Here is a 25,895-nt window from a genome sequence, read left to right as displayed (position 1 = left end):
ATAATATTGGACACAAAGTAAATGTCCAAGAAGTATTTGTTGAATGAATGGATAATGAATGAATAATAGTTAATACTGGATTTTTAAAATGACAATAACAGAGACACAAACAATTTGTGGCTTGATCTTTCTTCTTCAAGATAAATCAACTAATTTTATATAAATTTTCTCCCAAAATGCTATCTTCCAATTCTTCAATAATTCTGGATTGTTACTGCAGAATTCTTGCCATGTTTTTCCAGCTTCTTGGATATGATGGAGTTCAAAATTGAACATAACATAGGCTTCTGAGAAAAGCCTAGGTAGTCTATAATTAGTTTCTCTCTTTCTTTGGTTTATTTTATTTTAAAAATTATTTTATTTTAGTTTTTATTTTTGTGGGTATATAGATATTTATGGGGTACATGAAATGTTTTGGTACAGGCATGCAACGTTTAATAAGCACCTCATGGAAAGTGGCATATCCATCCCCTCAAGCACTTCTCCTTTGTGTTACAAACAACCCATTTATAGTCTTTTAGTTATTTTTAAATGTACAATTAAATTATTGTTGACCATAGTCCGTTTCCCTCTGTTTACAGGTTTCACATGCTTACTTAGGAATGCTCCTTGAAAAGATTATCTCCTCAGACATAAGCCCAGCCACAGAAAAGTCTCTCTAAGGTCAGCAGTTTCGAGAGTGACGAAGTGAGAATTTGATTCTTATCTGTTCACAGACTCTACGAATCCCGAAATACCCTCCTGAAGAACACACTGGGGGAAAAATACAAACAACCTTATGGATTTAGCCATAGATCATATATATTTTAAATTGTCACTCTTTCACTCAACAAATAAATATCTCCTATGTGCCAAATCATGAGCCAGAAGTTGGAACAGCACGTTGTGAAGAGAACTTGGTCCCTAGCCTGAGGGATTCAGAATCTTGGGCACCATCATTTGTGTTTTCATCATTGTTGTCATGAATGTCTTTTGACACATTCTTATTTTGATCTCCTTTGATTTTTGTATATTATGATTATTTCCAATATCATTTTAAAATAAGAATTTTATACTTATGGAAAAATATATGCCATCTAATTTGAAAAATAAGGAAACAGTGCTTTGCTTTCCCTAGCCTGCCTACTCATTTACTGTAAAATAATAATTTTTCTTTTTCAGGGTTCATTTCAATTTTTTGAAAAGGATTTAGCAATGAAATACAAAAATCTCAGTTATTTTCATTAAGCTCATTTTTTACTTTCCCCACATATAGGCTATATGCTTTATTTAATATCTTTATTCTTTACATTAAGTTAAAATTATTTTAGAAATGACTATTTCAATTGCTGTTTTGACATTTCATTGATCAATATTTCACTAAAGATAATAACTTTCTCTAGGATGCAGAGAGACTCATAGAACTTACACCAGAATTTCCACTGAATGAATTTCCCCACCTTCTTGGTGATTGTACACCTGCCTTCCTTATAAGGCGAACAAGGAAGTAAATCATGTTGAAGTTGCTTTTAAACACAGCTTTTCTGCTTTACCTGTCCAGGTAGCCTCTGTTTTCATTTCAGTCTTAATGAAATCTTTCTAACTTACATCTCAAGTTTCTTTTCAAAGCAGTGTAAGTAGTATTTAAAATGTTACACTTCAAGAAAGAAAGACTTTAACGATATTCAGCTTTGGTCTTGTAACGCTGAAGGTAATTCATTTTTTAATCGGTCTGCACAGCAAGAACTGAAGCGAATGGGGATTGAACTGCTTTGCCTGTTCTTTCTATTTCTAGGAAGGAATGATCACGTACAAGGTAAGACCTACGTTCTCCGATATATTGCTTTCGTGGTATGCTTGACAAACCTGTCATTTGGTTCAGAAACTAGATCTGAAGTCATGTTTTATTTGATCTGTTCCATTGCTGTTTTGTCACTGAGTGAACGCTTTAACAAATTACAGACAAACACCGGGCAGTTCCCACAATGAATGCTCTAGTCTTAAGGTAAATAAATACAAAGGTTGCACAGGCATTTTAATGAGGAGAATTAAATAACATTGCTGCCCAATGGAACTTAGTGCCACTGTGATAACCATTTTTGAAACTTTTCTATTTTATTCTACCACAAGATCTTCCACTTAAGAGTAATCATCTTGAAAGAGAGAAAGGATTTATTTCAAAAACAGAAATACCTCATTTAAGAAAGAAGCATTTTTTAATGGGTGCAAGTGATTTTTAAAAATTAAGGTGGAACAATAAATAGGATAATCCTATATTTGTGAACTTTCACATTTTAAGAAAAAAGAGGATGATAATTTTGGCTTATAAGACATACATACTTTTTAATACACATACACATATTTTACATGTGATAGATGTAAAATACAAACTTTTATGTGAATTGTTAACATTTCGAGGACTGATCTTGGATACTAAACTAAACTTTGATGTTGTTTTGTTCAAGTAATGTAAGAACCATCAGTCTCATAAATGGAATGACTGAAAGTATACTTAATCCCTGCATCTTGCTGGGTCTAAACCTAGGTGGCTGTGCCCTGGGAGGTGCAGAAACCTGTGAAGACTGCCTGCTCATTGGACCTCAGTGTGCCTGGTGTGCTCAGGAGGTAAAATAAATGACCTCAACATGTTTTTAAAACCTGTCTGCGGTTACACTCATGTTAATTTCCTCAGTGATAGTTCTGATAGTGAATTGCTTTTTTGTGGAATTGTATGAGTAAAACAAATCAGGAAAGGAGAAGATGAGCATTGGTAGATCAAAATGGCATTCATGTGATTACTTTCAAAAACAATTTGTAGAAGGAATGGATGTCAAATTATTTGGAAACATATGTAACTTGGGATTTTTAATTTTACCTCACTCCTTCTCTTATTGTAAAGCCATTTCTAACTGGTTGCATATAAAATATGGAGGCTGTCTGGATAATCAGAGATCATGGAGATGGATTTTCTAAAGTTAAACATACATTTGATGCTCATATTATAGTTATATTCCATCTGGGTACTAGGATCCATTCTGAACTACTGCTAGGTTCTAAGGGATGTGTTTTAAGCTTGGGGCAAATATTACTGTTAAGGCATTATCCAGTTCTTTTAAAAATGGCATTTTCATAAACTCAGTGACTCTGTACCACGCCAGTGACAAAGTTGCAAATAGGCACTCCTTATCTGGTCAAACTGAAAACTATGTGAAATCAGTGTGAAGATGATCGGGGAATATCTACCAAGCCATCCTAAGACACTAGAGAGTGATGTCTGACTGATTCATGGTGAGAAAGACAGACATTAGCTTTCAGAATTTTAAAACAAGTCTCTACCCACTGTATCTCATAAAGATAATCTAAACATAAATCAAATCATACAAATACCAAGTTCAGCGAGAGTTGAGCATGCTCAGCTCAAAGAGAAACAAACCTCAACACCTCAACACCAAACTCAGAACTGGGTTCTACCTGTGGAAACCCAAACTCTGAGTTCAGTGTGTATCCATGAAGACAAGAGAGCACAAACGTAGCTCAGTCTCCTACCACAGCCTTGACCGACGCGACCACAAACAAAAGTCCAAGAGAATTATGCCTTTTTTTGAGTTCCTGTATCAAAGCAGGATTGAGAAGATACAAGGAGGGAAAAATTCACATGTTTTTGGGTATTGACTTCCTGAAGAAGTATTAGTTTCATGCCAGAGAGATAAAATAACAAATCAGCCTAGAATTTTCATTTAAATGCATTTTTTAGCATTTAGTTAAGAGAGTTTCCTAAGTTGATGCTGATAACTTTACTTGTGGATAATACTTGGTAGCCAAATTGTTGTCAAATTGTAAAGCCAAATTATTCTAAGAGGCCACTCTAATATTAGAAGTAGTTATGAGGATGCCAGTTGAGGCAGTTGGAGCAAAAAGTAAATTAGGCTTCTGCTTAGGGCAGATAGAAAATAGGTCATGCGGTTAACACCACCTCTGATCTTTTGGCAAAGGCTATGACTAGAGGTGATAGCAATGACACTGTGTTGAGAAGGATTCTGAAGCCTTGGCCAGCCACTGTTTCCCTTAGTGACATCATGGGAAGTTATACTTTGCCATGCCTGGCCTAGAGCTTCAGACATGCACAGGCCTACTGATTGATAACAAATTCTCGAAATCAATTCAGAAGAAATCTAACTTTCCTAGCTGATGAAAACAGCAAGAGTGGCTTGGAGTTCTAAGAGGCAAGGAAAATAGTGTGAGCATTGGTTTTGTTTTCTCTAAGCATGAGAGTCAATGGGCAACAAGTTCCCCTTTGCGTAGTGTCATGCCCACTCTAGAGCAGTCGTGTCTATCAGGTAAGTTAGGTATTTAATCTGTTAGCTCCATCTCCCTGTTTTGGGTGTTCCAGAATTTGAATGACCACATCTCTGCTGGGAAAGACTTCATCTCACTGTACCTCTGCTATCCTTGTGGGAACTCCTGTGTCCCACACAGAAAAGCAGACTTTTAACCCATCTTTTTCACTTTTCTTCCTCACTTTCAAATCTTGGAGAAAGTTCTAAAGGATCTTGAACTAGAACGCTTCAAGACTCTGGGTTTAAAGTCCACAAGAGGTCAATTTTGGTGAAGTCATGCTGCAATATAAGGGTAACAGACCAGTGCATACAACTGGCAGAGAGTGCTAGATGGGGGAGATGTTGCAATCCCTACCCTTTAGGAATCCTCAGGATCTCTCTTTATCACTAGATTTAGGGATTGACACTGGAGCACTTGGACAGTGTGTCAATTCCCAAATCTAGTGATAAAGATTTGATTGTGGAATCAAACCTACAGGTCAGCCTGAGCAGATAAATTCATGGAATGATGTCAACTTTATGAACCCAACTGTTTCAAGGATCTAGTCATGGCCTGGGAAGACGCTTTAAAGAAGTGACCTTAAGACCTCCCCCACACTCCCTCCTACCCACCACCCCCAAAATTGTTACATGAATTCAAGTGAATATAATTGAAAGGAGACTCCAGTTTTACCCAAAATTTTACTGGCAGAATTCTCTGGTTATTCACCTATAACTTAACTTTAGACCTATAATCAATTTTAGTCATGTAGGGATACAATATGATAAGAAGCTTAACGAGCAAAGTGTGCAGAAAAACTTTCAATTGCTGGTATCTTATAAAGAAATTCAGATTTGTTTTCTTTTTCTGGTTATTGTTTTTCTTTTTCTTTTTTAGAATTTTACCCGTCCATCTGGAGTTGGTGAAAGGTGTGATACCCCAGCAAACCTTTTAGCTAAAGGATGTCAATTAAACTTCATCGAAAACCCTGTCTCCCAAGTAGAAATACTAAAAAATAAGCCTCTCAGTGTAGGCAGACAGAAAAATAGTTCTGACATTGTTCAGATTGCACCTCAAAGCTTGATCCTTAAGTTGAGACCAGGTATGTTAGGATTTGGCTCATGTAAATAGATCTAATGTTATATATGGTAATTCTGCTACCCCACTAATGTGTCTTGTATCATATTACATATCATTGATTATTATGACTCGGATTTCCCATTCTTAAGGAAATCAAAAATTGCTAGGCTCACACATTTCTTTATTCACATCGGTCCCTGGCACTCCAGTTGTGTTACTGAAGAAGCCATCTCTAATAGTAACCATTTAAATTACTCAAATGTTGTTAACGCTTACCTCACATTTCTTCAAGGATTGTAATGTAGATTTAAACTCTCTTTTATTTGGTTCCCCTTTTCTAAAACGACACACAAAAAATTCAGCTTATCTTCTATCTAAATGGATGCTAGTTCTCCCAAGGAGATATAAAATATCCTAACTTATTCTCCAATAGTTCTAAACTCACTGCTGAAAGAATTTCATGGGTTGGTTCATTTAGGATCTTAACCACACAGTTAACGAAATCCTATGTATTTCAGTAAGTTCTTATTGAGGTGAAATAGCCAGCTGACCCAGCAAGTGGCCAGTTGCAAATAAATCTCAGTGTGTTTTCCTGGGTTTGCTTTTCCTATTGGGCTTTGCAGGTGGTGCGCAGACTCTGCAGGTGCATGTCCGCCAGACTGAGGACTACCCGGTGGATTTGTATTACCTCATGGACCTCTCCGCCTCCATGGATGATGACCTCAACACAATCAAGGAGTTGGGCTCCCGGCTTTCCAAAGAGATGTCTAAATTAACCAGCAACTTTAGACTGGGCTTCGGATCTTTTGTGGAAAAACCTGTATCCCCTTTTGTGAAAACAACACCAGAAGAAATTGCCAACCCTTGCAGGTAAGTAAATGATTCTCTTGGCATCTATGTGCGCTGATTTTCTATGGAGATATGCCTGCTCTGAGCTGCACTTGCCAGGAGCTTGCTAACTCCCTGGCATTTCTGTCTCGTCTGGTTGGATCTCAGCAGTTCTCTCAGAGGCCTAGGTTGCTTGGAGTGAGGTGAGGTCATCTGAACTACATGGTTCTAGCCGTGCGTCCTTGTGGCCTCTGCATTTGCCTCCCAGTGTAGGGCAGGATGTGGCAAACCAGAATGTGTGTTATACATGCAAGGGAACCAAGGCTTTCACCATAGGCTCCATTGGATGGTGCCCAGTCCCAGTCTCTCAGACACTTTCTAGCCTCAAGGGCCACCACTTTCTGAGGTTATTTGAAAATAACCTTCACTTTCCGAGAGTCTTTCTCCATGACAATGACTTCTGGCAAAATAATAATTTTTGCAACTTTTTCTGACATACTCTGGGAAATATTGGTTTCTCTTATTGCTTGGAGAGGGCGTGCAGCCTTCACTGCTATTAAATTCAGTAGTAAATGACTCCATAGGCAATGACTCCATTCTAATATGCTATAATAAGCTATTAAAAACCACATATTATGCAGGTGATGGTGGAGGACAAATTGCTTTGTGATGGCTTATCTGTGCAGTGAATGACATGTTCAGAATCAAATAGTCTCCTATTGAAAAAGAGCTACCATATGCTCTGTCCTAGACCTTATGCTGAAGGTTTTACATACATGACCTCATTCAGTCTTCATAATAACAGCAGGTTAAACAGCAGGTTAAAGCTAGCTTAATAACATCAGCCCTACACTCAGAGGAAGTGAGGCTCCGAGAGATTAGCTATTTGCCCAAGGCCACATGACTAATCCATGATCTGTACCGAGATTTGATTTGTCCCAAAAGCAAGCCCATTACTGCTATATATCTAATTTATATGAAATAATTTTCCAAATGTTTATTAACTTATAATACTTTTATATACCAAAGGCATCAATCTCTATAAAAGATAAACAGCTTTTATTATACCATTTAAAAAACATCTCAGTATAGTTCCCAACTACAATCTAACATAATCAAAAATAATTTAACCATAAAAGAAATTTATCAGTGATTGTAACACTTAGAAATTGTGTTTGGTTGCGAGTATCTGAGACAGTGGCATAAAAAAAGAGTATTTTTGTTTTTTGTGTTTTGTTTTGTTTTGAAATGGAGTTTCACTCTGTCACCCAGGCTGGAGTGCAGTGGCATGATCTTGGCTCACTGAAACCTCTGCCTCCTGGGTTCAAGCGATTCTTCTGTGTCAGCCTCCCGAGTAGCTGAGATTACAAGTGCCCGCCACTATGCCTGGCTAATTTTTGTATTTTTAGTAGTGACTGGGTTTCGCTATGTTGGCCAGGCTGATCTCAAACTCCTGACCTCAAGCGATCTGCCCCGCTCGGCGTCCCAAAGTGCTGAGATTACATGCGTAAGACACCACGCCTGGCCAATATTTTCTTCTCTCTTTTGCATGAAATACAGAGAAAGGCCATTCAGTGGTGATATGGCAGATCCGTAAACATGAGGAATCTAGGACTTTTTCTGCTCTCTGCTTCACCATTATTGACACTTGGATTTTATCTTCATGGTCTAAGAATGCTGCCAGGGCACTGATCATTACTTCTTCATTTCAGTTAGAAGGAAAGGAGGAAAATAGTGGCAATAAGGGCACTGTCTGCCCACTCCCTCACAACTCCTCTTCATGTATAGTTGACATGCCTAAAATGCACAGATCAAAAATGTTCAGTTTGATGTGTTTTGATGGTTAAATATACCATTGCAATCAATATCCAAAACATGATGTAGAATATGTCCATCACCTCAGAAATTTCACATTACAGTTAGTTCTACCACTTCAGAGGCAACCACTTTCTATTTCTATAATTTATATTGGTTTTGCCTATTCCTGAATTTTGTATGAATATATAATGTAGTATATGCCCTATGTTTTTGGCTTCTTTGGTTCAACATAATGTTTTCAAGATTTACCTATGATTTTGTATGTTTGCTTCTTTTTGTTTTAATTAATAATCCATTGTATATATTTACTACATTTTGTTTACTCATTCTTTCATTGGTGGACATTTGGGTTGTTTCTATTTGGGGGGACTATTATGAAAAGGCTGCTATGAACACTTGTGTAGAAGTCTTTGTATAGATGTATGCTTTTATTTCTCTATAATAGACACCTAAACTGGAGTTGCTGAACTATATGATACTTATAATTTTTAAAGAAACTACCAAATTGTTTTCCAAAGTGAACGTACCATTTTGCATTTCCTTCAGTAGTGTGACAGGGTTCCAGATATTCCACATCCTTACTGACACTTGGTGTTGTCAGTTTTTTAAATTTTAGCCATTCTAATAGGTGTGGGGTAGCATATCATTGTAGCTTTGATTTGCATCTCCTTAATGATGATGTTGAACATCTTTTCTTGTGTTTATTTGCCATTTTTATTTCTTATTTCGTGAAGTTTTTCTTCAAATCTTTTGCCCATTTGTTTCAGATTAGACTGTCTTTCCAATGTTGTGTGGTAAGAGTACTTTTTATATGCTGGATACAAGTTTTTGTCAAATATATTTTGCAAAAAAACGTATATTTTTGTCAAAAATATTCTCTCCCAGTGTATGGCTTGTATTTTCATTTTTCTGGCAATACCTTTGGTCAAGCAAAAGTTTGTAATTTTGATGAAGTTCAGCTTATTAATTTTTAATTTTATGGTTACTGTATTTTATGTCTTAAGAAATTTTTGCTTACCATAAAGGTCACAAAGACTTCTGCTGTATTTTCTTCTAGAAACTTTACGGTTAATGTGCTTACATTTAGGCTTCTGATCTCGAATTAGCTTTTGTATTTGGAATGAGAAAAAAGGTCTAGGTTCATCTTTTGTTTCCATAGAGATATCTAATTGTTCAAGCAGTATTTGTTACACAAGATTTTCTTTTCCACATTGAGTTATCTTAATGTCTTTGTGGACAAGCAGTTGACCATGTATGTGTGAGGCTAATTCTGGACACTATTCTGTTTCATTGATCCATTGCATATACCCATGTAACCACTAATGCCTCACTACCTCCCTTATTGTAGCTTTATAGAAAGTCTTGAAATCAGGACCATAAGTCCTCCAACTTTGTATTTTCATTTTGTTTATCCTAGATCCTTTGCATTTTCGTATAAATTTTAGAATCATCTTGTCAATTTCTTTAAAAAATATGCTGAGATTTTTATTGAGACAACATTGAAACCATAGATCAATTGTGGGGATATTGAACAGCTTACACACATCGAATTTTCCAATCATTTTATATGACATATATCTTCATTTATTCAGACCTTGTTTAATTTCTCAGAGCAATGTTTTGTCATTTTCAGGGTAGATATCTTGCACATGTTTTGTTTTATTTATTTCTAGGGACATTTAAAATTTTTTACTTTCAAATTCTTTGTGGATAACATGTAGAAATGCAATTGATTTTGCATATTCACTTTGTATCCTGCAAACTTCATGAATTTTCTCATTAGTTCTAGTGTGATTTTTATAGATTCCTTAGAATTTTCTGTGTATATGATCATGTCATCTATGAATAACAACTTCTTTTTCCTCCAATATCTATGCTTCTTCTTTCTTATTTCTTACCTTAATGCACCAACTTGGGTCTCCAGTACCCTTTTAAATAGATATAGTAGGAGAGGACAATCTAGTCATGTTTATGATCTTAGGGAGAAAGGATCAGTGTTTTACCATTAGGTATGTTGTTAGCTAGTGGTTTTTCATTTTCTTTCATCAGATCAAGGAAATTATCTTCTATTCCTTGCTTGGTACGTTTTTTTTTTTAAAAAAATTATAAATGGTTGTTAAATTTTATTTTCCCAACTTAAGAAGTTTTTGCCAGAAATTTTACTCAACACCTTAGACTTGTATCTCATTGGCTGGCATTTAGTTACATGACCACAGTTAACTATAAAGGAAGCACATTGCTAGCTGCTCCTCCAAAATCAGCATTCTGTTATTAGGGAAGAAAGAAAGATGGATGCAAGGTGGCATCTACGAGCAGTTCCTGCAACACTGAATACATAGATTTCTATAAAGAGTTATAAAGATTTATACCCTCAAAAATGCTGTATAATAAAAAGTAAGGTATGATTATTGTTATTCATTGCTTGATTCACTTGTAAAGGGAAATAAGCTTGGTGCTAACAACCTCTTAACTATCTAACATAAAAGTATTGCTAATGGTTTTGGCCCCATTTTTAAAATCAGAGAATGTTATTCCTGAATACAATTTGTATTTAGTTCTTTGGTATACTGTGTGTCTTGCCCCTACAATAAGCTTCCACAGAGAGTTTAATAGGGCAATTTCATCTAGAATTAGAAAGTGCCACCTCTGCCCCAGAGTGTATATTTAAAATCATTCCTCATGTCACAGATCAGGTACGATGTAGCAACATGCAGTACAATAATAATCATGGGAACCAATAAGTGTGGAATGTTACCAGAGAAAATAACTAAAATTAACAAGGTTGGATGGCTCAGTTAAACTGGCAGCCCAGCATCTTGAACTAATAATGAGACCCTGTCCTTAATCGGGCTTCAAGTAAATGAAAGCAGTTTGGCTCTTTATTTACCTCTGACTGTACTTTATTCATGCCTTTATTTATTCATTCATTTGTTCAACAAAATTTACTGAGTTCCAACTATGTACCAAGCAATGTGCTAGGCATGAGTATTTTTGGAAGAAAAAGACCTAGTCCCAGTTCTCAAGTAGCTGAAATCCTTTGGGGAAGCAGGTACATGATATCGCACGGTGATTAAGCACAAAGGCTTTGGAGTCAGCCCTGGATTCAGTCTTGATTCATACATTCACAAATAATGTGACCTTGGGTGAATCATTTCATTTCTCAAGTCTTCAGTGTTTTCGCTGTAAGTCTAGAATAACAACGCCAATCACAAAGAGTGGTTTTAAGGATTGAATGAGTTGGCCCGGCGTGATGGCTCACGCCTGCAATCCCAGTGCTTTGGGAAGCTGAGGTGGGTGAATCATGAGGTCAGGAGTTTGAGACCAGCCTGGACAACATGGTAAAACCCTTTTTCTACTAAAAATACAAAAAAATTATCCGGGCATGGGAGCACGCGCCTGTAATCCCAGCTACTCAGGAGGCTGAGGCAGGAGAATCGCTTAAACCCAGGAGGCAGAGGTTGCAGTGAGCCGAGACTGCACCACAGTACGCCAGTCTAAGTGACAGAGTAAGACTACATCTCAAAAAAAAAAAAAAAAAAAAAAAAAAAAAAAAAAAAAAAAAAAAGAATTGAATGAGTTAACGAATGAAAGCATTTGGCATTGGGCCTGACCATGATACATTCTCAATAAATAGGAGGTGCTATTAACAACAACAGGGTGTGATTAGGGGGAGACCAGAGCACTGTAGAGGGGGGCAAAAAGTGGAGATCTGAAGGAGAATCATATATTTGATCCCTTAAAAGCTTCAATATATCCTATTTTCTGAAGATTATTATTATTGGCAAAATTTACCATTAAGGTTATAAATAGCAAGTTCTTTTTTGTGGCAAAATTATAGGTTTTTCATTTCCATTATAGTCCTAACTCTCTCAGGTTCTCTGTCTAGATAGTATCCCCTCATACACACATACATACATATACATATCAAGATAAAAAAATCAGTCTTCTGATCAAACTAAACCTTATAATTGTAGAATAAAATGTTCTTAGTAGGAAGGCAATTAGAGGTAAAAGGAAAGAGCATAGAATTTTTCAGACCTGGGTTACAATCCTAACTTTGGATAAACAATTACTCCCTTTGAGCTCAGTCTCATCACTTGTAAATGGGAATAATAATATTGACCTCCTAGAGTAATTATGAGAACCGAATGAACTCAGAACAAAACAGACATTCAAAATAAATGTTAATTTTTTCTTCCTCTCATTACCACATACTAATTTATCTCTAGTTATTTTAATCTAGTAGTCCTCAGACTTTTAGATCTCAGGACTCCCTTAGACTCTTAAAAATTAAGAGTCCCAAAAGCTTTAGTTTATGTGGGTTATATATACCCATAATCATCATACTAGAAAGTAAAACAGAAACATCTTAAAATAATTATCTATTGATTTATTTAATAATTATAATAAGAAACCCACTGCATATTACTGTAATATGTTTTTATGAAAAATAACTGTATTTTCTGAAACAAAACAAAAATTAACAGACCTTCTGCTCTAAAATGGAGCAGCACTGTTTTATATATTTGGAAATCTCTTTAAACATCTGGTTTAATGGAAGACAACTGGATTCTCTATCTGCTTCTACATTTAATCTTTTGCCTTTTTCAAAAATTGAATTCCATGAAGAAAGTCAAACCTCATATAAACATGTAGTTGGAAAAGGAAGAAGCATGTAATAGCTTTTTTCAGTGCCTGTGGACATTCTTCGATATTACCTTCAAACTAGATAACAGGTGATAGTAGATAACAGGTAAAACTAGATAACAGGTGAAAGTAGTTTCAACGAGGAATCTGAAACATCAGTGAATGTTTCATGTTGTTAACCTGAAAAGCCATTGGTCTCTTTTCATTTTGAATGGCTTTTTAAAACCAGTGTATGATTTTGTAATATGATGCTGTGTTCTTTGTAAAGTATTGATTCAGTGAGCTATGCAGACCTTACAGATTTCATGATACAATATCAAAAAAATCACATTTGTTAATATCACTACCATTCTCATCAGACAAATCTTAAAGTATTGGGAAGTATTGTTTTTTCTATTTTATTATTATTATTATACTTTAAGTTCTGAGATAGATGTGCAGAATGTACAGGTTTGTTACATAGTTATACACTTACCATGGTGGTTTGCTGCACCCATCTACCCGTCATCTACGTTAGGTATTTCTCCTAGTGCTATCCCTCCCCCTAGCCTCCCACCTCCCGACAGGCCCTGGTATGTGATGTTCCCCTCCCTGTGCCCACATGTTCTCATTGTTCAACTCCCACTTATGAGTGAGAGCATGCTGTTTGGTTTTCTGTTCTTGTGTTAGTTTGCTGCGTATGATGGTTTGAGCTTCATCCATGTCCCTGCAAAGGGCATGAACTCATCCTTTTTTATGGCAGTACAGTATTCCATGGTGTATATGTGCCACATTTTCTTTATCCAGTCTATCATTGATGGACATTTGGGTTGTTTCCAAGCGTTTGCTATTTTGAACAGTGCCACAATAAACATACATGTGCATGTGTCTTTATAGTAGAATGATTTATAATCCTTTGGGTATATACCCAGTAATGGGATTGCTAAGTCAAATGGTATTTCTGGTTCTAGATCCTTGAGGAATAATAGCCACACTGTCTTCCACAATGATTGAGCTAATTTACACTCCTACCAACAGTGTAAAAGCATTTCTATTTCTCCACATCCTCTGCAGCATCTGTTGTTTCCTGACTTTTTAATGATTGCCATTCTAACCAGCGTGAGATAGTATCTCATTGTGGTTTTGCTTTGCATTTCTCTAATGACTAGTGATGGTGAGATTTTTTCCATGTTTCTTGGTCACATAAATGTCTTCTTTTGAGAAGCGTCTGTTCATATCCTTTGCCCACTTTTTGATGGGATTTTTGTTGTTGTTGTTTGTTTTTTGTTTTTAGTAAATTTGTTTAAGTTATTTGTAGATTCTGGATATTAGCCCTTTGTCAGATGGATAGATTGCAGAAATTTTCTCCCATTCTGTAGGTTTCCTGTTCACTCTGATGATAGTTTCTTTTGTTGTGCAGAAGCTCTTTAGTTTAATTAGATCCTATTTGTCAATTTTGACTTTTATTGCTTTTAGTGTTTTAGTCATGAAGTCTTTGCCCATGCCTATATCCTGAATGGTATTATCTAGATTTTCTTCTAGAGTTTTTATGGTTTTAGGTCTTATGTTTACATCTTTAATCCATCTTGAGTTAATTTTTGTATAAGGTATAAGGAAGGTGTCCAGTTTCAGTTTTTTGCATATGGCTAGCCAGTTTTTCCAACACCATTTATTAAGTAGGGAATCCTTTCCCCATTGCTTGATTTGTCAAAGATTCAGATGGTTGTAGATGTGTGGCATTATTTCTGAGGTCCCTGTTCTGTTCCATTGGTCTATATATCTGTTTTGGTACCAGTACCATGCTGTTTTGGTTACTGTAGCTTTGTAGTATAGTTTGAAGTCAGGTGGCATGATGCCTCCAGCTTTGTTCTTTTGCTTAAGATTGTCTTGGCTATACAGGCTCGTTTTTTATTCCATATGAAATTTAAAGTAGTTTTTTCTAAATCTGTGAAGAAAGTCAATGGTAGCTTGATGGGGATAGCATTGAGTCTATAAATTACTTTGACCAGTATGGCTATATTCATGATATTGATTCTTCCTATCCACTAGCATGGAATGTGTTTCCATTTGTTTTTGTCCTCTCTTATTCCTTGAGCAGTGGTTTGTAATTCTTGAAAAGGTCCTTCACATCCCTTGTAAGTTGGATTCCTAGGATTTTATTCTCTTTGTAGCAATTATGAATGGGAGTTCACTCATGATTTGGCTCTCTGTCTGTTAGTGGTGTATAGGAATGCTTGTGATTTTTGCACATTGATTTTGTTTCCTGAGACTTTGCTGAAGTTGTTTATCAGCTTAAGGAGATTTTGGGCTGAGATGATGGAGTTTTCTAAATATACAATCTTGTCATCTGCAAACAGAGACAATTTGACTTCCTCTCTTTCTATTTGAATACGCTTTATTTCTTTCTCTTGCCTGATTGCCCTGGCCAGAACTTCGAATACCATGTTGAATAGGAGTGGTGAAAGAGGGCATTCTTGTCTTGTGCCGGTTTTCAAAGGGAATACTTCCAGCTTTTGCCCATTCAGTATGATATTGGCTTTTGGTTTGTCATGAATAGCTCTTATTATTTTCAGATATGTTCCATCAATACCTAGTTTATTGTTGTCTTTGGTTCTGTTTATGTGATGGATTATGTTTATTGATTTGCATATGTTGAACCAGCCTTGCATCACAGGGATGAAGCCAACTTGATCGTGGTGGATAAGCTTTTTGATGTGCTGCTGGATTTAGTTTGCCAGTATTTTCTTGAAGATTTTCACATCAATGTTCATCGGGGGTATTGGCCTGAAATTTTCTTTTTTTGTTGTGTCTCTGCCAGGCTTTTGTATTAGGATGATGCTGGCCTCATAAAATGAGTTAGAGAGGATTCTCTCTTTTTCTATTGTTTGGAATAGTTTCAAAAGGAATGGTACCAGCTCCTATTTGTACCTCTGGTAGAATTTGGCTGTGAATACATCTGGTCCTGGGCATTTTTTTGGTTGGTAGGCTATTAATTACTATCTCAATTTCAGAACTTGTTATTAGTTGATTCAGGTATTCAACTTCTTCCTGGTTTAGTCTTGGGACGGTGTATGTGTCCAGAAATTTATCCATTTCTTCCAGATTTCCTAGTTTATTTGCATAGAGGTATTTATAGTATTCACTGATGGTACTTTGTATTTCTGTGGGATCAGTGGTGATGTCCCGTTTATCTTTTTTTATTGTGTCTGTTTGATTCTTCTCTCTTTTCTTCTTTATTAGTTTGGCTAGTGGTATATCTATTTTGTTAATCTTTTCAAAAAACCAGCTCCTGGATTCACTGATTTTTTTAAAAGGATTTTTATGTCTCTATCTCCTTCAGTTCTGCTCTAATCTTAGTTACTTGTTATCTTCTGCTAGCTTTGGAATTTGTTTGCTCCTGCTTCTCTAGTTCTTTTAATTGTGATGTTAGGGTGTCAATGTTAGATCTTTCCCACTTTCTCCTGTGGATATTTAGTTCTATAAATTTCTCTCTAAACACTGCTTTAGCTGTGTCTCAGAGATTCTAGTACATTATATCTTTGTTCTCATTGGTTTCAAAGAACTTCTTTATTTCTGCCTTCATTTCATTATTTACCCAGGAGCATGCTGTTCAGTTTCCATGTAGTTGTGTGATTTTGAGTGAGTTTCTTAATCCTCAGTTCTAATTTGATTGCACTATAGTATGAGAGACTGTGTGTTATGATTTCAGCTCTTTTGCATTTGCTGAAGAGTGTTTTACTTCCAATTATGTGGTCAATTTTAGAATAAGTGCGATTTGGTGCTGAGAAGAATGTATATTCTGTTGATTTTGGGTGGAGAGTCCTGTAGATGTCTATTACGTCTGCTTGGTCCAGAGCTGAGTTCAAGTCCTGAATATCCTTGTTCATTTTCGGTCTCATTGATTTGTCTAATATTGACAGTGGGGTGTTAAAATCTCCCACTATTATTGTGTGGGAGTCTAAGTTTCTTTGTAGGTCTCTAAAGACTTGCTTTATGAATCTGGGTGCTGCTGTATTGGGTGCATATATATTTAGGATAGTTGGCTTTTCTTGTTGTGTTGATCCCTTTACCATTATGTAATGTCCTTCTTTGTCTTTTTTGATCTTTGTTGGTTTAAAACCTGTTTTAAACCAACTCCTGCTTTTTTTGCTTTCCATTTGTTTGGTAAATCTTCCTCCATCCCTTTCTTTTGAGCCCATTTGTGTCTTTGCACATGACATGCATCTCCTGAATACACACCAATGGGTCCTGACTGTTTATCCAATTTGCCAGTCTGTGTCTTTTAATTGGGGCATTTAGCCCATTTACATTTAAGGTTAATGTTGTTATGTGTGAATCTGATCCTGCCATTATGATTTTAGCTGGTTATTTTGCCTGTTAGTTGATGCATTTTCTTCATAGTTTCGACAGTCTTTACAATTTGGTATGTTTTCACAGTGGCTGGTACCGTTTTTTCCTTTCCATATTTAGTACTTCCTTCAGGAGGTCTTGTAAGGCAGTCCTGGTGGTGACAAAATCTCTCAGCATTTGCTTGTCTGTAAAGGATTTTATTTCTCCTTCGCTTATGAAGCTCAGTTTGGTTGGATATGAAATTCTGGGTTGAAAATTCTTTTCTTTAAGAATGTTGAATATTGGTCCCCACTCTTCTGGCTTGTAGGGTTTCTGCAGAGAGATCTGCTGTTAGTCTACTGGGTTTCCCTTTGTGGGTAACCTAACCTTTCTCGCCTGGTTGCCCTTAATATTTTTTCCTTCATTTCAACCTTGGTGAATCTGATGATTATGTGTCTTGGGGTTGCTCTTCTGGAGGATTATCTTCGTGGTGTTCTCTGTATTTCCTGAATTTGAATGTTGGTCTGCCTTGCTAAGTTGGGGAAGTTCTCCTGGATAATATCCTTAAGAGTGTTTTCCAACTTGGTTCCATTCTCCCTGTCACTTTCAGGTACACCAATCAAACATAGGTTTGGTCTTTTCACATAGTCCCATATTTCTTGGAGGCTTTGTTTGTTCCTTTTCATTCTTTCTTCTCTAATCTTGTCTTCATGCTTTATTTCATTAAGTTGATCTTCAATCTCTGATATCCTTTCTTCCACTTGATCGATTCAGCTTTTGATACTTGCATATGCTTCATGAAGTTCTTGTGCTGTGTTTTTCAGCTCCATCAGGTCATTTATGTTCTTCTCTAAACTGGTTATTCTGGTTAGCAATTCCTCTAACCTTTTTTCAAGGTTCTTAGCTTCCTTGCATTGGGTTAGAACATGCTTTTTTAGTTCAGAGGAGTGTGTTATTACCCACCTTCTGAAGCCTACTTCTGTCAATTTGTCAAATTCATTCTCCATCCAGTTTTGTTCTCTTGCTGGCAAGGAGTTGTGATCCTTTGGAGGATAAGAGGCATTCTGTCTGGGTTTTGGAATTTTCAGTCTTTTTGCATTGGTTTTTCCTCATCTTTGTGGATTTATTTACATTTGGTCTTCGATGTTGGTAACCTTCAGATGGGGTTTTTGTGTGGACATCCTTTTTGTTGATATTGATGCCATTCCTTTCTGTTTATTAGTTTTCCTTCTAACAGTCAGGCCCCTCTGCTGCAGGTCTGCTGAAGTCTGCTGGAGGTCCACTCCAGACCCTGTCTGCCTGGGTATCACCAGCGGAGGCTGCAGAACAGCAAAGAATGCTGCCTGTTCCCTCCTTCCTGTGGAAGCTGTGGCCCAGAGGGGCACCTGCCAGATGCCAGCTGGAGTTCTCCTGTATGAGGTGTCTGTTGACCCCTGCTGAGATGTGTCTCCCAGTCAGGAGGCACGGGAGTCAGGGACCCACTTGAGGAGGCAGTCTGTCCCTTAGCAGAGCTGGAGCACTGTGCTGGGAGATCCACTGCTCTCTTCAGAGCAGGCAGGCAGGGACATTTAAGTCTGCTGAAGCTGTGCCCACAGTCGCCCCTTTCCCCAGCTGCTCTGTCCTAGGGAGATGGGAGTTTCATCTAAAAGTCCCTAACTGGGGCTACTGCCTTTCTTTCAAAGATGTCCTGCTCAGAGAGGAGGAATCTAGAGAGGCAGTCTGGCTACAGAGGCTTTGCCCGGCTGCGGTGAGCTCTGCCTAATTCGAAACTTCCTGGTGGCTTTGTTTACACTGTGAGGGGAAATTGCCTACTCAACCCTCAGTAATGGCAGATGCCCCTCCCCCTACCAAGCTCCAGTGTCAGACTCCTGTGCTGGCAGCGAGAATTTCAAGACAGCGGATCTTAGCTTACTGGGCTCCATGTGGGTAGGATCTGCTGAGCTAGACCACTTGGCTCCCTGGTTTCAGCCCCCTTTTCGGGGAGTGAACGGTTCTGTCTCGCTGGTATTCCAGGCGCCACTGGGGTATGAACAAAACTCCAGCAGATAACTAGGTGTCTGCCCAAACAGCCGCCCAGTTTTGTGCTTGAGACCCAGGGCCCTGGTGATATAGGCACCCGAGGGAATCTCCTGGTCTGCGGGTTGCGAAGACTGTGGGAAAAGTGAAGTATCTGGGCTGAAATGCACCATTCCTCATGGCACAGTCCCTCACGGCTTCCCTTGTCTAGGGGAGGGAGTTCCCTGACCACTTGAGCTTCCATGGTGAGGCGATGCCCCACCCTGCTTCGGCTCACCCTTTGTAGGCTGCACCCACTGTCTAACCAGTCCCAGTGAGATGAGCTGGGTATCTCAATTGGAAATGCAGAAATCACCTGTCTTCTGCATTGATCTCACTGCAAGCTGCATACCGGAGCTGTTCCTATTTGATCATCTTACCAGCCTTCTCACTACTGTTTTCATATCATCAGTCAAATGTCAACACAGTGAAGACGGCAAATGACATCTCTGAATCACTATGAAAATAGTTTAATCTGAAGGACCTCCTGCAAGGTCTCAGGGACCCTCATGGGTCTGTGCACCACACTTTAAAAACCACACCAAACCCCCATCACACACAATTTACCTATACAACAAACCCACACAAGTACCTCTAAACATAAAATAAACTTAAATACTAATAAAAATAAAAATCACCCTTTTGCCAGGTGCAGTGGCACATGCCTGTAGTCCCAGAGCCAGAGGATTGCTTAAGCCCAGGAGTTTGAGTCCAGCCTGGGCAACATAGAGAGTCCAAGGCTCTATAAAAAGAAAGAAAACCCACCTCTTTAATCGAATCTTTAATGCTTTTTGGAGTAGCTCTTTTACTTTCACTGGATGGAGAGTCACTAAAAATTTTTCTCACCCTGTGAAGAATGCTGAAGTGGTTTACATTTTTTAACAGAATTTCTTTTGCTGTTGTCTAAGATACAGCAACAATAAGTGTTTTCTTCATTTTCATATGCATAAATGAGTTTAATGTGTATTTAAAAGTAGTTAATTGCACAAAAGTTAAAACTTCTTCCTCTATTAAACATTTTGAAGGATTTTTTTTTTTTTTTTGAGATGGATTTTCGCTCTTGATGCCCAGGCTAGAGTGCAATGGTGCAATCTTGGCTCACTGCAACCTCTGCCTCCCAGGTTCAAGTGATTCTGCTGCCTCAGCCTCCCAAGTAGCTGGGATTACAGGCGTGTGCCACCATGCCCAGCTAATTTTTTTTTTTTTTTTTTTTTTTTTTGGTATTTTTAGTGGATACAGGGTTTCACCATGTTGGTCTGGCTGGTCTCGAACTCCTGACCTCAAGTAATCCACCTGTCTCTGCCTCCCAAAGTGCTGGGATTACAGGCATGAACCACTGTGCCCGGCTAAAGGATTTTTTAAACATCATTTCGTGTATACTGTGGTGTTTTTTGTTTTGTTTTGAATTTACACCAATAGTGAGTTCATTGTCGTTTTTCAAAAGAGGAAACTGAAGCACAAAATGCTGGAATGGGCTGGGCGCAGTGGCTCACACCTGTAATCCCAACCCTTGGGAGGCCGAGGCGGGCAGATCACCTGAGGTCAAGAGTTTGAGACCAGCCTGGCCAACATGGCAAAACCCTGTCTCTACTAAAAATATAATAATAATAATAATAATAATAATAAGCTGGATGTGGTGGTGCATGCCTGTAATCTCAGCTACTTGGGAGGCTAAGGCAGGAGAATCATTTGAACCCAAGAGGCAGAAGTTGCAGTGAGCTGAGATGGCATCACCACATTCCAGCCTGGGCAACAGAATGAGACTCCATCTCCAAAAAAAAAAAAAAAGAAAGAAAGAAAGAAAAATCCTAGAAAGGGGCAGGTGCGGTGGCTCACACCTGTAATCCCAGCACTTTGGGAGGCCGAGGTGGGCAGATCACGAGGTCAGGAGATTGAGACCATCCTGGCTAACATGGTGAAACCCCATCTCTACTAAAAATACAAAAAAATAGCCAGGCATGGTGGTGGGCACCTGTAGTCCCAGCTGCTCGGGAGGTTGAGGCGGGAGAATGGCGTGAACCCAGGAGGGGAACTTGCAGTGAGCTGAGATAGTGCCACTGCACTCCAGCCTGGGTGACAGAGTGAGACTTGGTCTCAAAAAAAAAAAAAAGAAAAGAAAAAAGAAACGCTAGAATGAATTTCCTCTATGTTCACACACATAAACATATATGAGTATATGGTATATAGTTTCTTATTGTAAAGGTAATAAGCTCATGTGAAAACACAGACAAAAGTAAGAAATGGAAATCATTTCTAACCTCACTCAGGAAAAGATGATACTAATGCTTTGGCATATGTAATTGTAGTCTTATTCTGTAAATATTTATTTAAAATTTTAACAAAACAATTGAAGTAGTACTTCTTTATATTGTGTTTCATAATTATTTTGCATTTTAAATGCAAATCTCTTGTTATCTAGGGGACTCAAAATCAAGTAATTTGGTGAAAGGTGCCTATTTCTTTTAATTGCTACACTAAAAAAGTAACAGCAAAATATGAACATCTATTAGAAAATGAACTCTCACCTGTAATCCCAGCAATTTGGGAGGCCAAGGTGGGCAGACTGCTTGAGCTCAGGAGTTCATGACCAGCTTGGGCAACATGGTGAGCCTCTGTCTCTATAAAAAATACAAACATTAGCTGGGTATGGTGGTACCTGTAGTCCCAGCTACGTGGGAGGCTCGGGAGGCTGAGGTGGGAAAATTGCTTGAGCCCAGTGGCGGAGGTTGCAGTGAGCTGAGATTGTGCCACCACAACCGCATTCCAGACTGTGCGACAGAGGGAGACCCTGTCTCAAAAAGAAAAAAAAAAGAGAGAGAGAGAGAGAAAGATAGAGAGAAAAGAAAATGAACTCTGAACAAAACATGGGCAATCTCCAGTCAAAATTCGCTGGCGTGCGCCATCTTTGATACTCTGTTTTCCTTTAGCTCTCCTATCATATGAATTTCTTTAGTGAGTTAAATTAAAATTTCATTCCACTTTCCGAAGGCACAGAGTTCTAGTAAAATCTACATAGCAGATAATTCTAACCAACAAAGATGCAAATCTCTCACAAAAAGATCGGACTGCTACTTCTGTGGATCTGGAAGATGCTCAAACGTCATTTCAGTATGGTATGAACCAGTAGCCCCAAATAATAGATTAAATAATTTCCAAGAATAGTTAGGTCCCAGGCACAATGGTGTACCTAACATGATTACATACTTTTTATCTCATATGATCGTCATGGCAACTTTGTGAAATAGGTATTATAATCATTCTCATTTTATGGAGGAGGACACTGAGGCCAGTGGTGTTGAATACAGTGATGCCGTATTCTTTGCCAAGTTGAATAACTTGCCCAAATATAGGTAACTGGCCAGGCACAGTGGCCCACATCTGTACTCGTGACCCTTTGGGAGGCCGAGGTGGGTACATCACTTGAGGTCAGGAGCTCGAGACCAGCCTGGCCAACATGGTAAAACTCCATCTCTACTAAAAATACAAAACTTAGCTGGGTGTGGTGGCAGGTGCCTGTAATCCCAGCTACTCAGGAGGCTAAGGCAGGAGAATGGCTTGAACCTAGAGGTGGAGGCTGTAGTGAGCCGAGCTGAGATCATGCCACTGCACTCCAGCCTGAGCAACAGAGTAAGACTCCATCTCCAAAAAAAAAAAAAAAAAAAAAGATAGATAGATAGATAACTGTTCACTCTTTTTATTCTAAATCCAATGTATTTTCTACCAGCCATAGCTATTTGAAGTGCTATAAGGGCAATTAAGACAAAGGCTGCATTATTGTCATTTAACAAGTTAAATATTTTGAAAAAAATCAGGCTCCTTCCTTATATCACACTTTAAAAATGCATCTTATATTTGAAGGTGGGAAGAAGTTTGTCTGTATCAAAAGTTTTAAGATATATATCCAAAAACATCATGAACAAAATTAAAAGACAAACTACAAAGAAAAAAGGTTAATATTTTTAAGATGGTTCTTAAAATTAAATTAGAACAAGAAATTTAGCAAGGGATATCAGCTAGCAATTAACAAAAGAATAAATACACAGTGTTAATAAGTAGAAACAAGCACTCAATCTTAGTAATAATAAAATGAAAATTAAAACTAACAAATACCATTTTTTGCTAATCAACTAGTATAGTTTAAAAAAAAAAAATGATGCCATGCCGTACACTAATACCACAGAAGGCAATGCATACAAACTTTTTGGAAGAGTTTGCTAATATGAGTCAAAAGATAACCAAGCAATTCACAATCAAAAAGTTATTTTAAGCAAGGATATGAAATAGTTTGTAAATATGTATGTAGAAGGATCACCATATTATTTAATTACAAAAATGTTCAAAATAAATGCTCAACAATAGAAAGATGATCAAATAAACTATGATTCATCTCACAACAATTACAATTTATGTTTTTGATTCTTTTCTTTACACTTTCATATAAAACCCCAGTTTTCTTCAATGAACCTGCCTTATTATTTTAATCAGGAAAAAACATTATTCTAGAGATATCATGAGCCAAATCCATTATCTGTACTTAGGTCTGTTCTAGATTGTGTGAAGTGATTTATTTAAGAAATGACACTCATGTTTATTATGCATTAACTCTGAAAAGCTCATCGTGCTGTATTCTTTGCCTATTTGATCTCATTCAAGCCTCATGACAACCCTGCTAGGTAGATACAGTCTGTGGTCAGCACTTTAGAGTTTCAGTGAAACTTGATGAACAATATTAAAAATAAGAGAATAAGGTTGCCTTCTGAGAGTTAAAGTTAAACATAATAATTAGGAAAGGAAATATAAAAATTACCTGAAAGCGACAGACTGGCCCCTGGACCTCATAGACTACGTGTCTTGATGCAGCTGAAAGGACAGAGAGGCCTAGTGGGCTAGGGCAGGGCAGAGAAGGGGATGTCACAGAGGCCAGTGTGGGCCACATCCATCCAAGAGCCTCAGCCAACACACTTCCAGAGCTTCCAGTCCCTTTGGTTGCGAGAGCTTTTCAAATTTGTATTAGCTGAGGAAGCGGACCACAGATGGGGGAGGGGTCAGATGTGACCAAGAGCATCCATTCCGGGGTGGTTGCCTTGGGACATCTTGGACTGTGCCATTCAGTGCTGGAGTCCTCCAGTTCCCCTTGTTCTGAAGCCTGGGGACACATCCAAACCTCACCTGCTTTCAAGGAAAGTCTACTGATAGGAAGAAAATGATGGTATTCACAGGCACCAGCATTCTGGTCCCAGTGAGAGCATCCTTACTCCGTGTGAAAGAATCCATGATCATTCTGATCTATCTGTACGCACAGTCAATTCTCATTATTCATGGTAGTCATGTTCCATAAACTTGCCCCAAGCAATGAATTATTGAATATTGAATCATTGCTCCCAAGGAAAATGTAGGGTTATGTTCCTGTGAGCCTCTGGCTATCACATTTTCATCAACAAATCACTACACAACCTTATTTTATGTGTGCTTCTGTTTAAAGATGCTGTATGTAATAGATCTCATTGAATTATAAACATTGAACTCCATACAAAGGCACTGTAACTCATGCCTGAATGAAGCTTGTCTCACACAGCTTATTTTCTCCATGAGACACATCGCAGCCTTCTTACACTTAGAAACACTAAACAGCATTTCAACATTATGCTTGGGGGCTATTTTAAACAGTGAAAACATCCATGAAAAGCATAAAAATGCAAGAAAGGTAGCACCAAGTAGACAGTGAAAAAGACACTGACTTAGAGTTGGAGGCCTGAAATAAGAAGGCAGAGCACCACTGTGTTTGATTCTAGTTGGGAATGTGCACATAGGGAGATGCTTTGTTTTGGGTTTTCTTGTTTTGTTTTGTTTTGCCTGTATACACATGTCCACAAATGACTCAGAAAACCCTGCAAGTATTAATTAGGGAGTTACAAATAAATTTTAGCAAGTAGGTGAATTCACAAATATAGAATCTGTGAATAATGAAGATCAACTGTATACCTCAGGCAGATTAACTTGATGAACTGAAGCCTAACATTGAAAAATGCACCTTCTCGTGCTGACAAAGTAGTCTACTGGACCTGCAGAGCCAAGGCCCAGGCCCCACATGTGCCCATATTAAGAATCAACCAGTTCTTCCCCAGGCAGCACATCATTCCCTCCCCAGGGGCTATGCCTTTTTGTCTCTTTGCACTTCTACACCAATGATTCTCAAACTTTAGCATGCATCCAGAAGGCTTGGTACAACACAGTCCACTAAGCCCACCCCCAGCATAGCTAACTCAGCAGGTCTTGGGTAGTGGTTCAGATTTTGCATTTCTAACAATTTGCCAGGTGATGCTCATGATGCTGGTCTAGGGACTTCAGTTGGAGAACCTCTCCTCTATACAATTTTCCTCATTTTAAAATCCAAAGCTCAGAAGTGTTGAGTAACTTGCCCAAAGTTTCATGCACAGCTAGAAACTTGCTTTCAAAATAAGATGCGGCTGAACTCATGTGTTCTACAGCCCTTTGTGTTCTACTGTAATATCTTTGGTGCAGATTTCATCATAATGTTGTACTTTAAGTAGTGGTTTTATTTCTAGGCTGGCCTATTCAATCCCAGTAGAGTTGGACTCTCAAACCAAGAATACTACTACAATTGTTGGACCCTTGGCAGGCAGACCTGGGAGTACAGGAGGGAGCAGAGAAAAAAGAAGACAGGTTCCTCTCTTGTCTTGCTACAGGGTGATTCATACTTGATGACAGCCTGAGATATCAGAATACAAAGGAATTGTCATTGTATAAACTTAGTGGTGAATTTTGGTTGGGAGCCCATAGAAGGTAGTGATTACACACACACACACACACGCACACAGTGGAGTCTGATCACCTGATTATCT

At 38.1% G+C, this 25,895-nt stretch overlaps 1 protein-coding gene across 3 annotated transcripts in view; it reads left to right on the top strand.

The window, feature by feature from the left end:
- The first annotated feature begins 1,295 nt into the window (after nucleotides 1-1,295).
- ITGB6 (integrin subunit beta 6) overlaps nucleotides 1,296-25,895 on the top strand; it is a 90,859-nt gene continuing 66,259 nt past the window's right edge. The window contains exons 1-5 of one of the 3 annotated variants that reach the window (XM_007965119.3): nucleotides 1,505-1,612; nucleotides 1,720-1,795; nucleotides 2,525-2,604; nucleotides 5,194-5,398; nucleotides 6,000-6,246. In XM_007965119.3, coding sequence (XP_007963310.1) covers nucleotides 1,735-1,795; nucleotides 2,525-2,604; nucleotides 5,194-5,398; nucleotides 6,000-6,246 — 593 coding nt within the window. In that variant the 5' untranslated portion in view covers nucleotides 1,505-1,612; nucleotides 1,720-1,734. Of the gene's footprint in view, nucleotides 1,796-2,524; nucleotides 2,605-5,193; nucleotides 5,399-5,999; nucleotides 6,247-25,895 lie in introns of all 3 variants that reach the window. The other 2 variants (XM_007965120.3, XM_038002029.2) reach the window with 2 other exon arrangements.

The sequence above is a fragment of the Chlorocebus sabaeus genome, chromosome 10, assembly GCF_047675955.1.
Source record: "Chlorocebus sabaeus isolate Y175 chromosome 10, mChlSab1.0.hap1, whole genome shotgun sequence".
NCBI lineage: Eukaryota > Metazoa > Chordata > Mammalia > Primates > Cercopithecidae > Chlorocebus > Chlorocebus sabaeus.
Note: the sequence above shows the minus strand (reverse complement) of the source record. Positions and strands in the feature narration are given on the sequence as shown.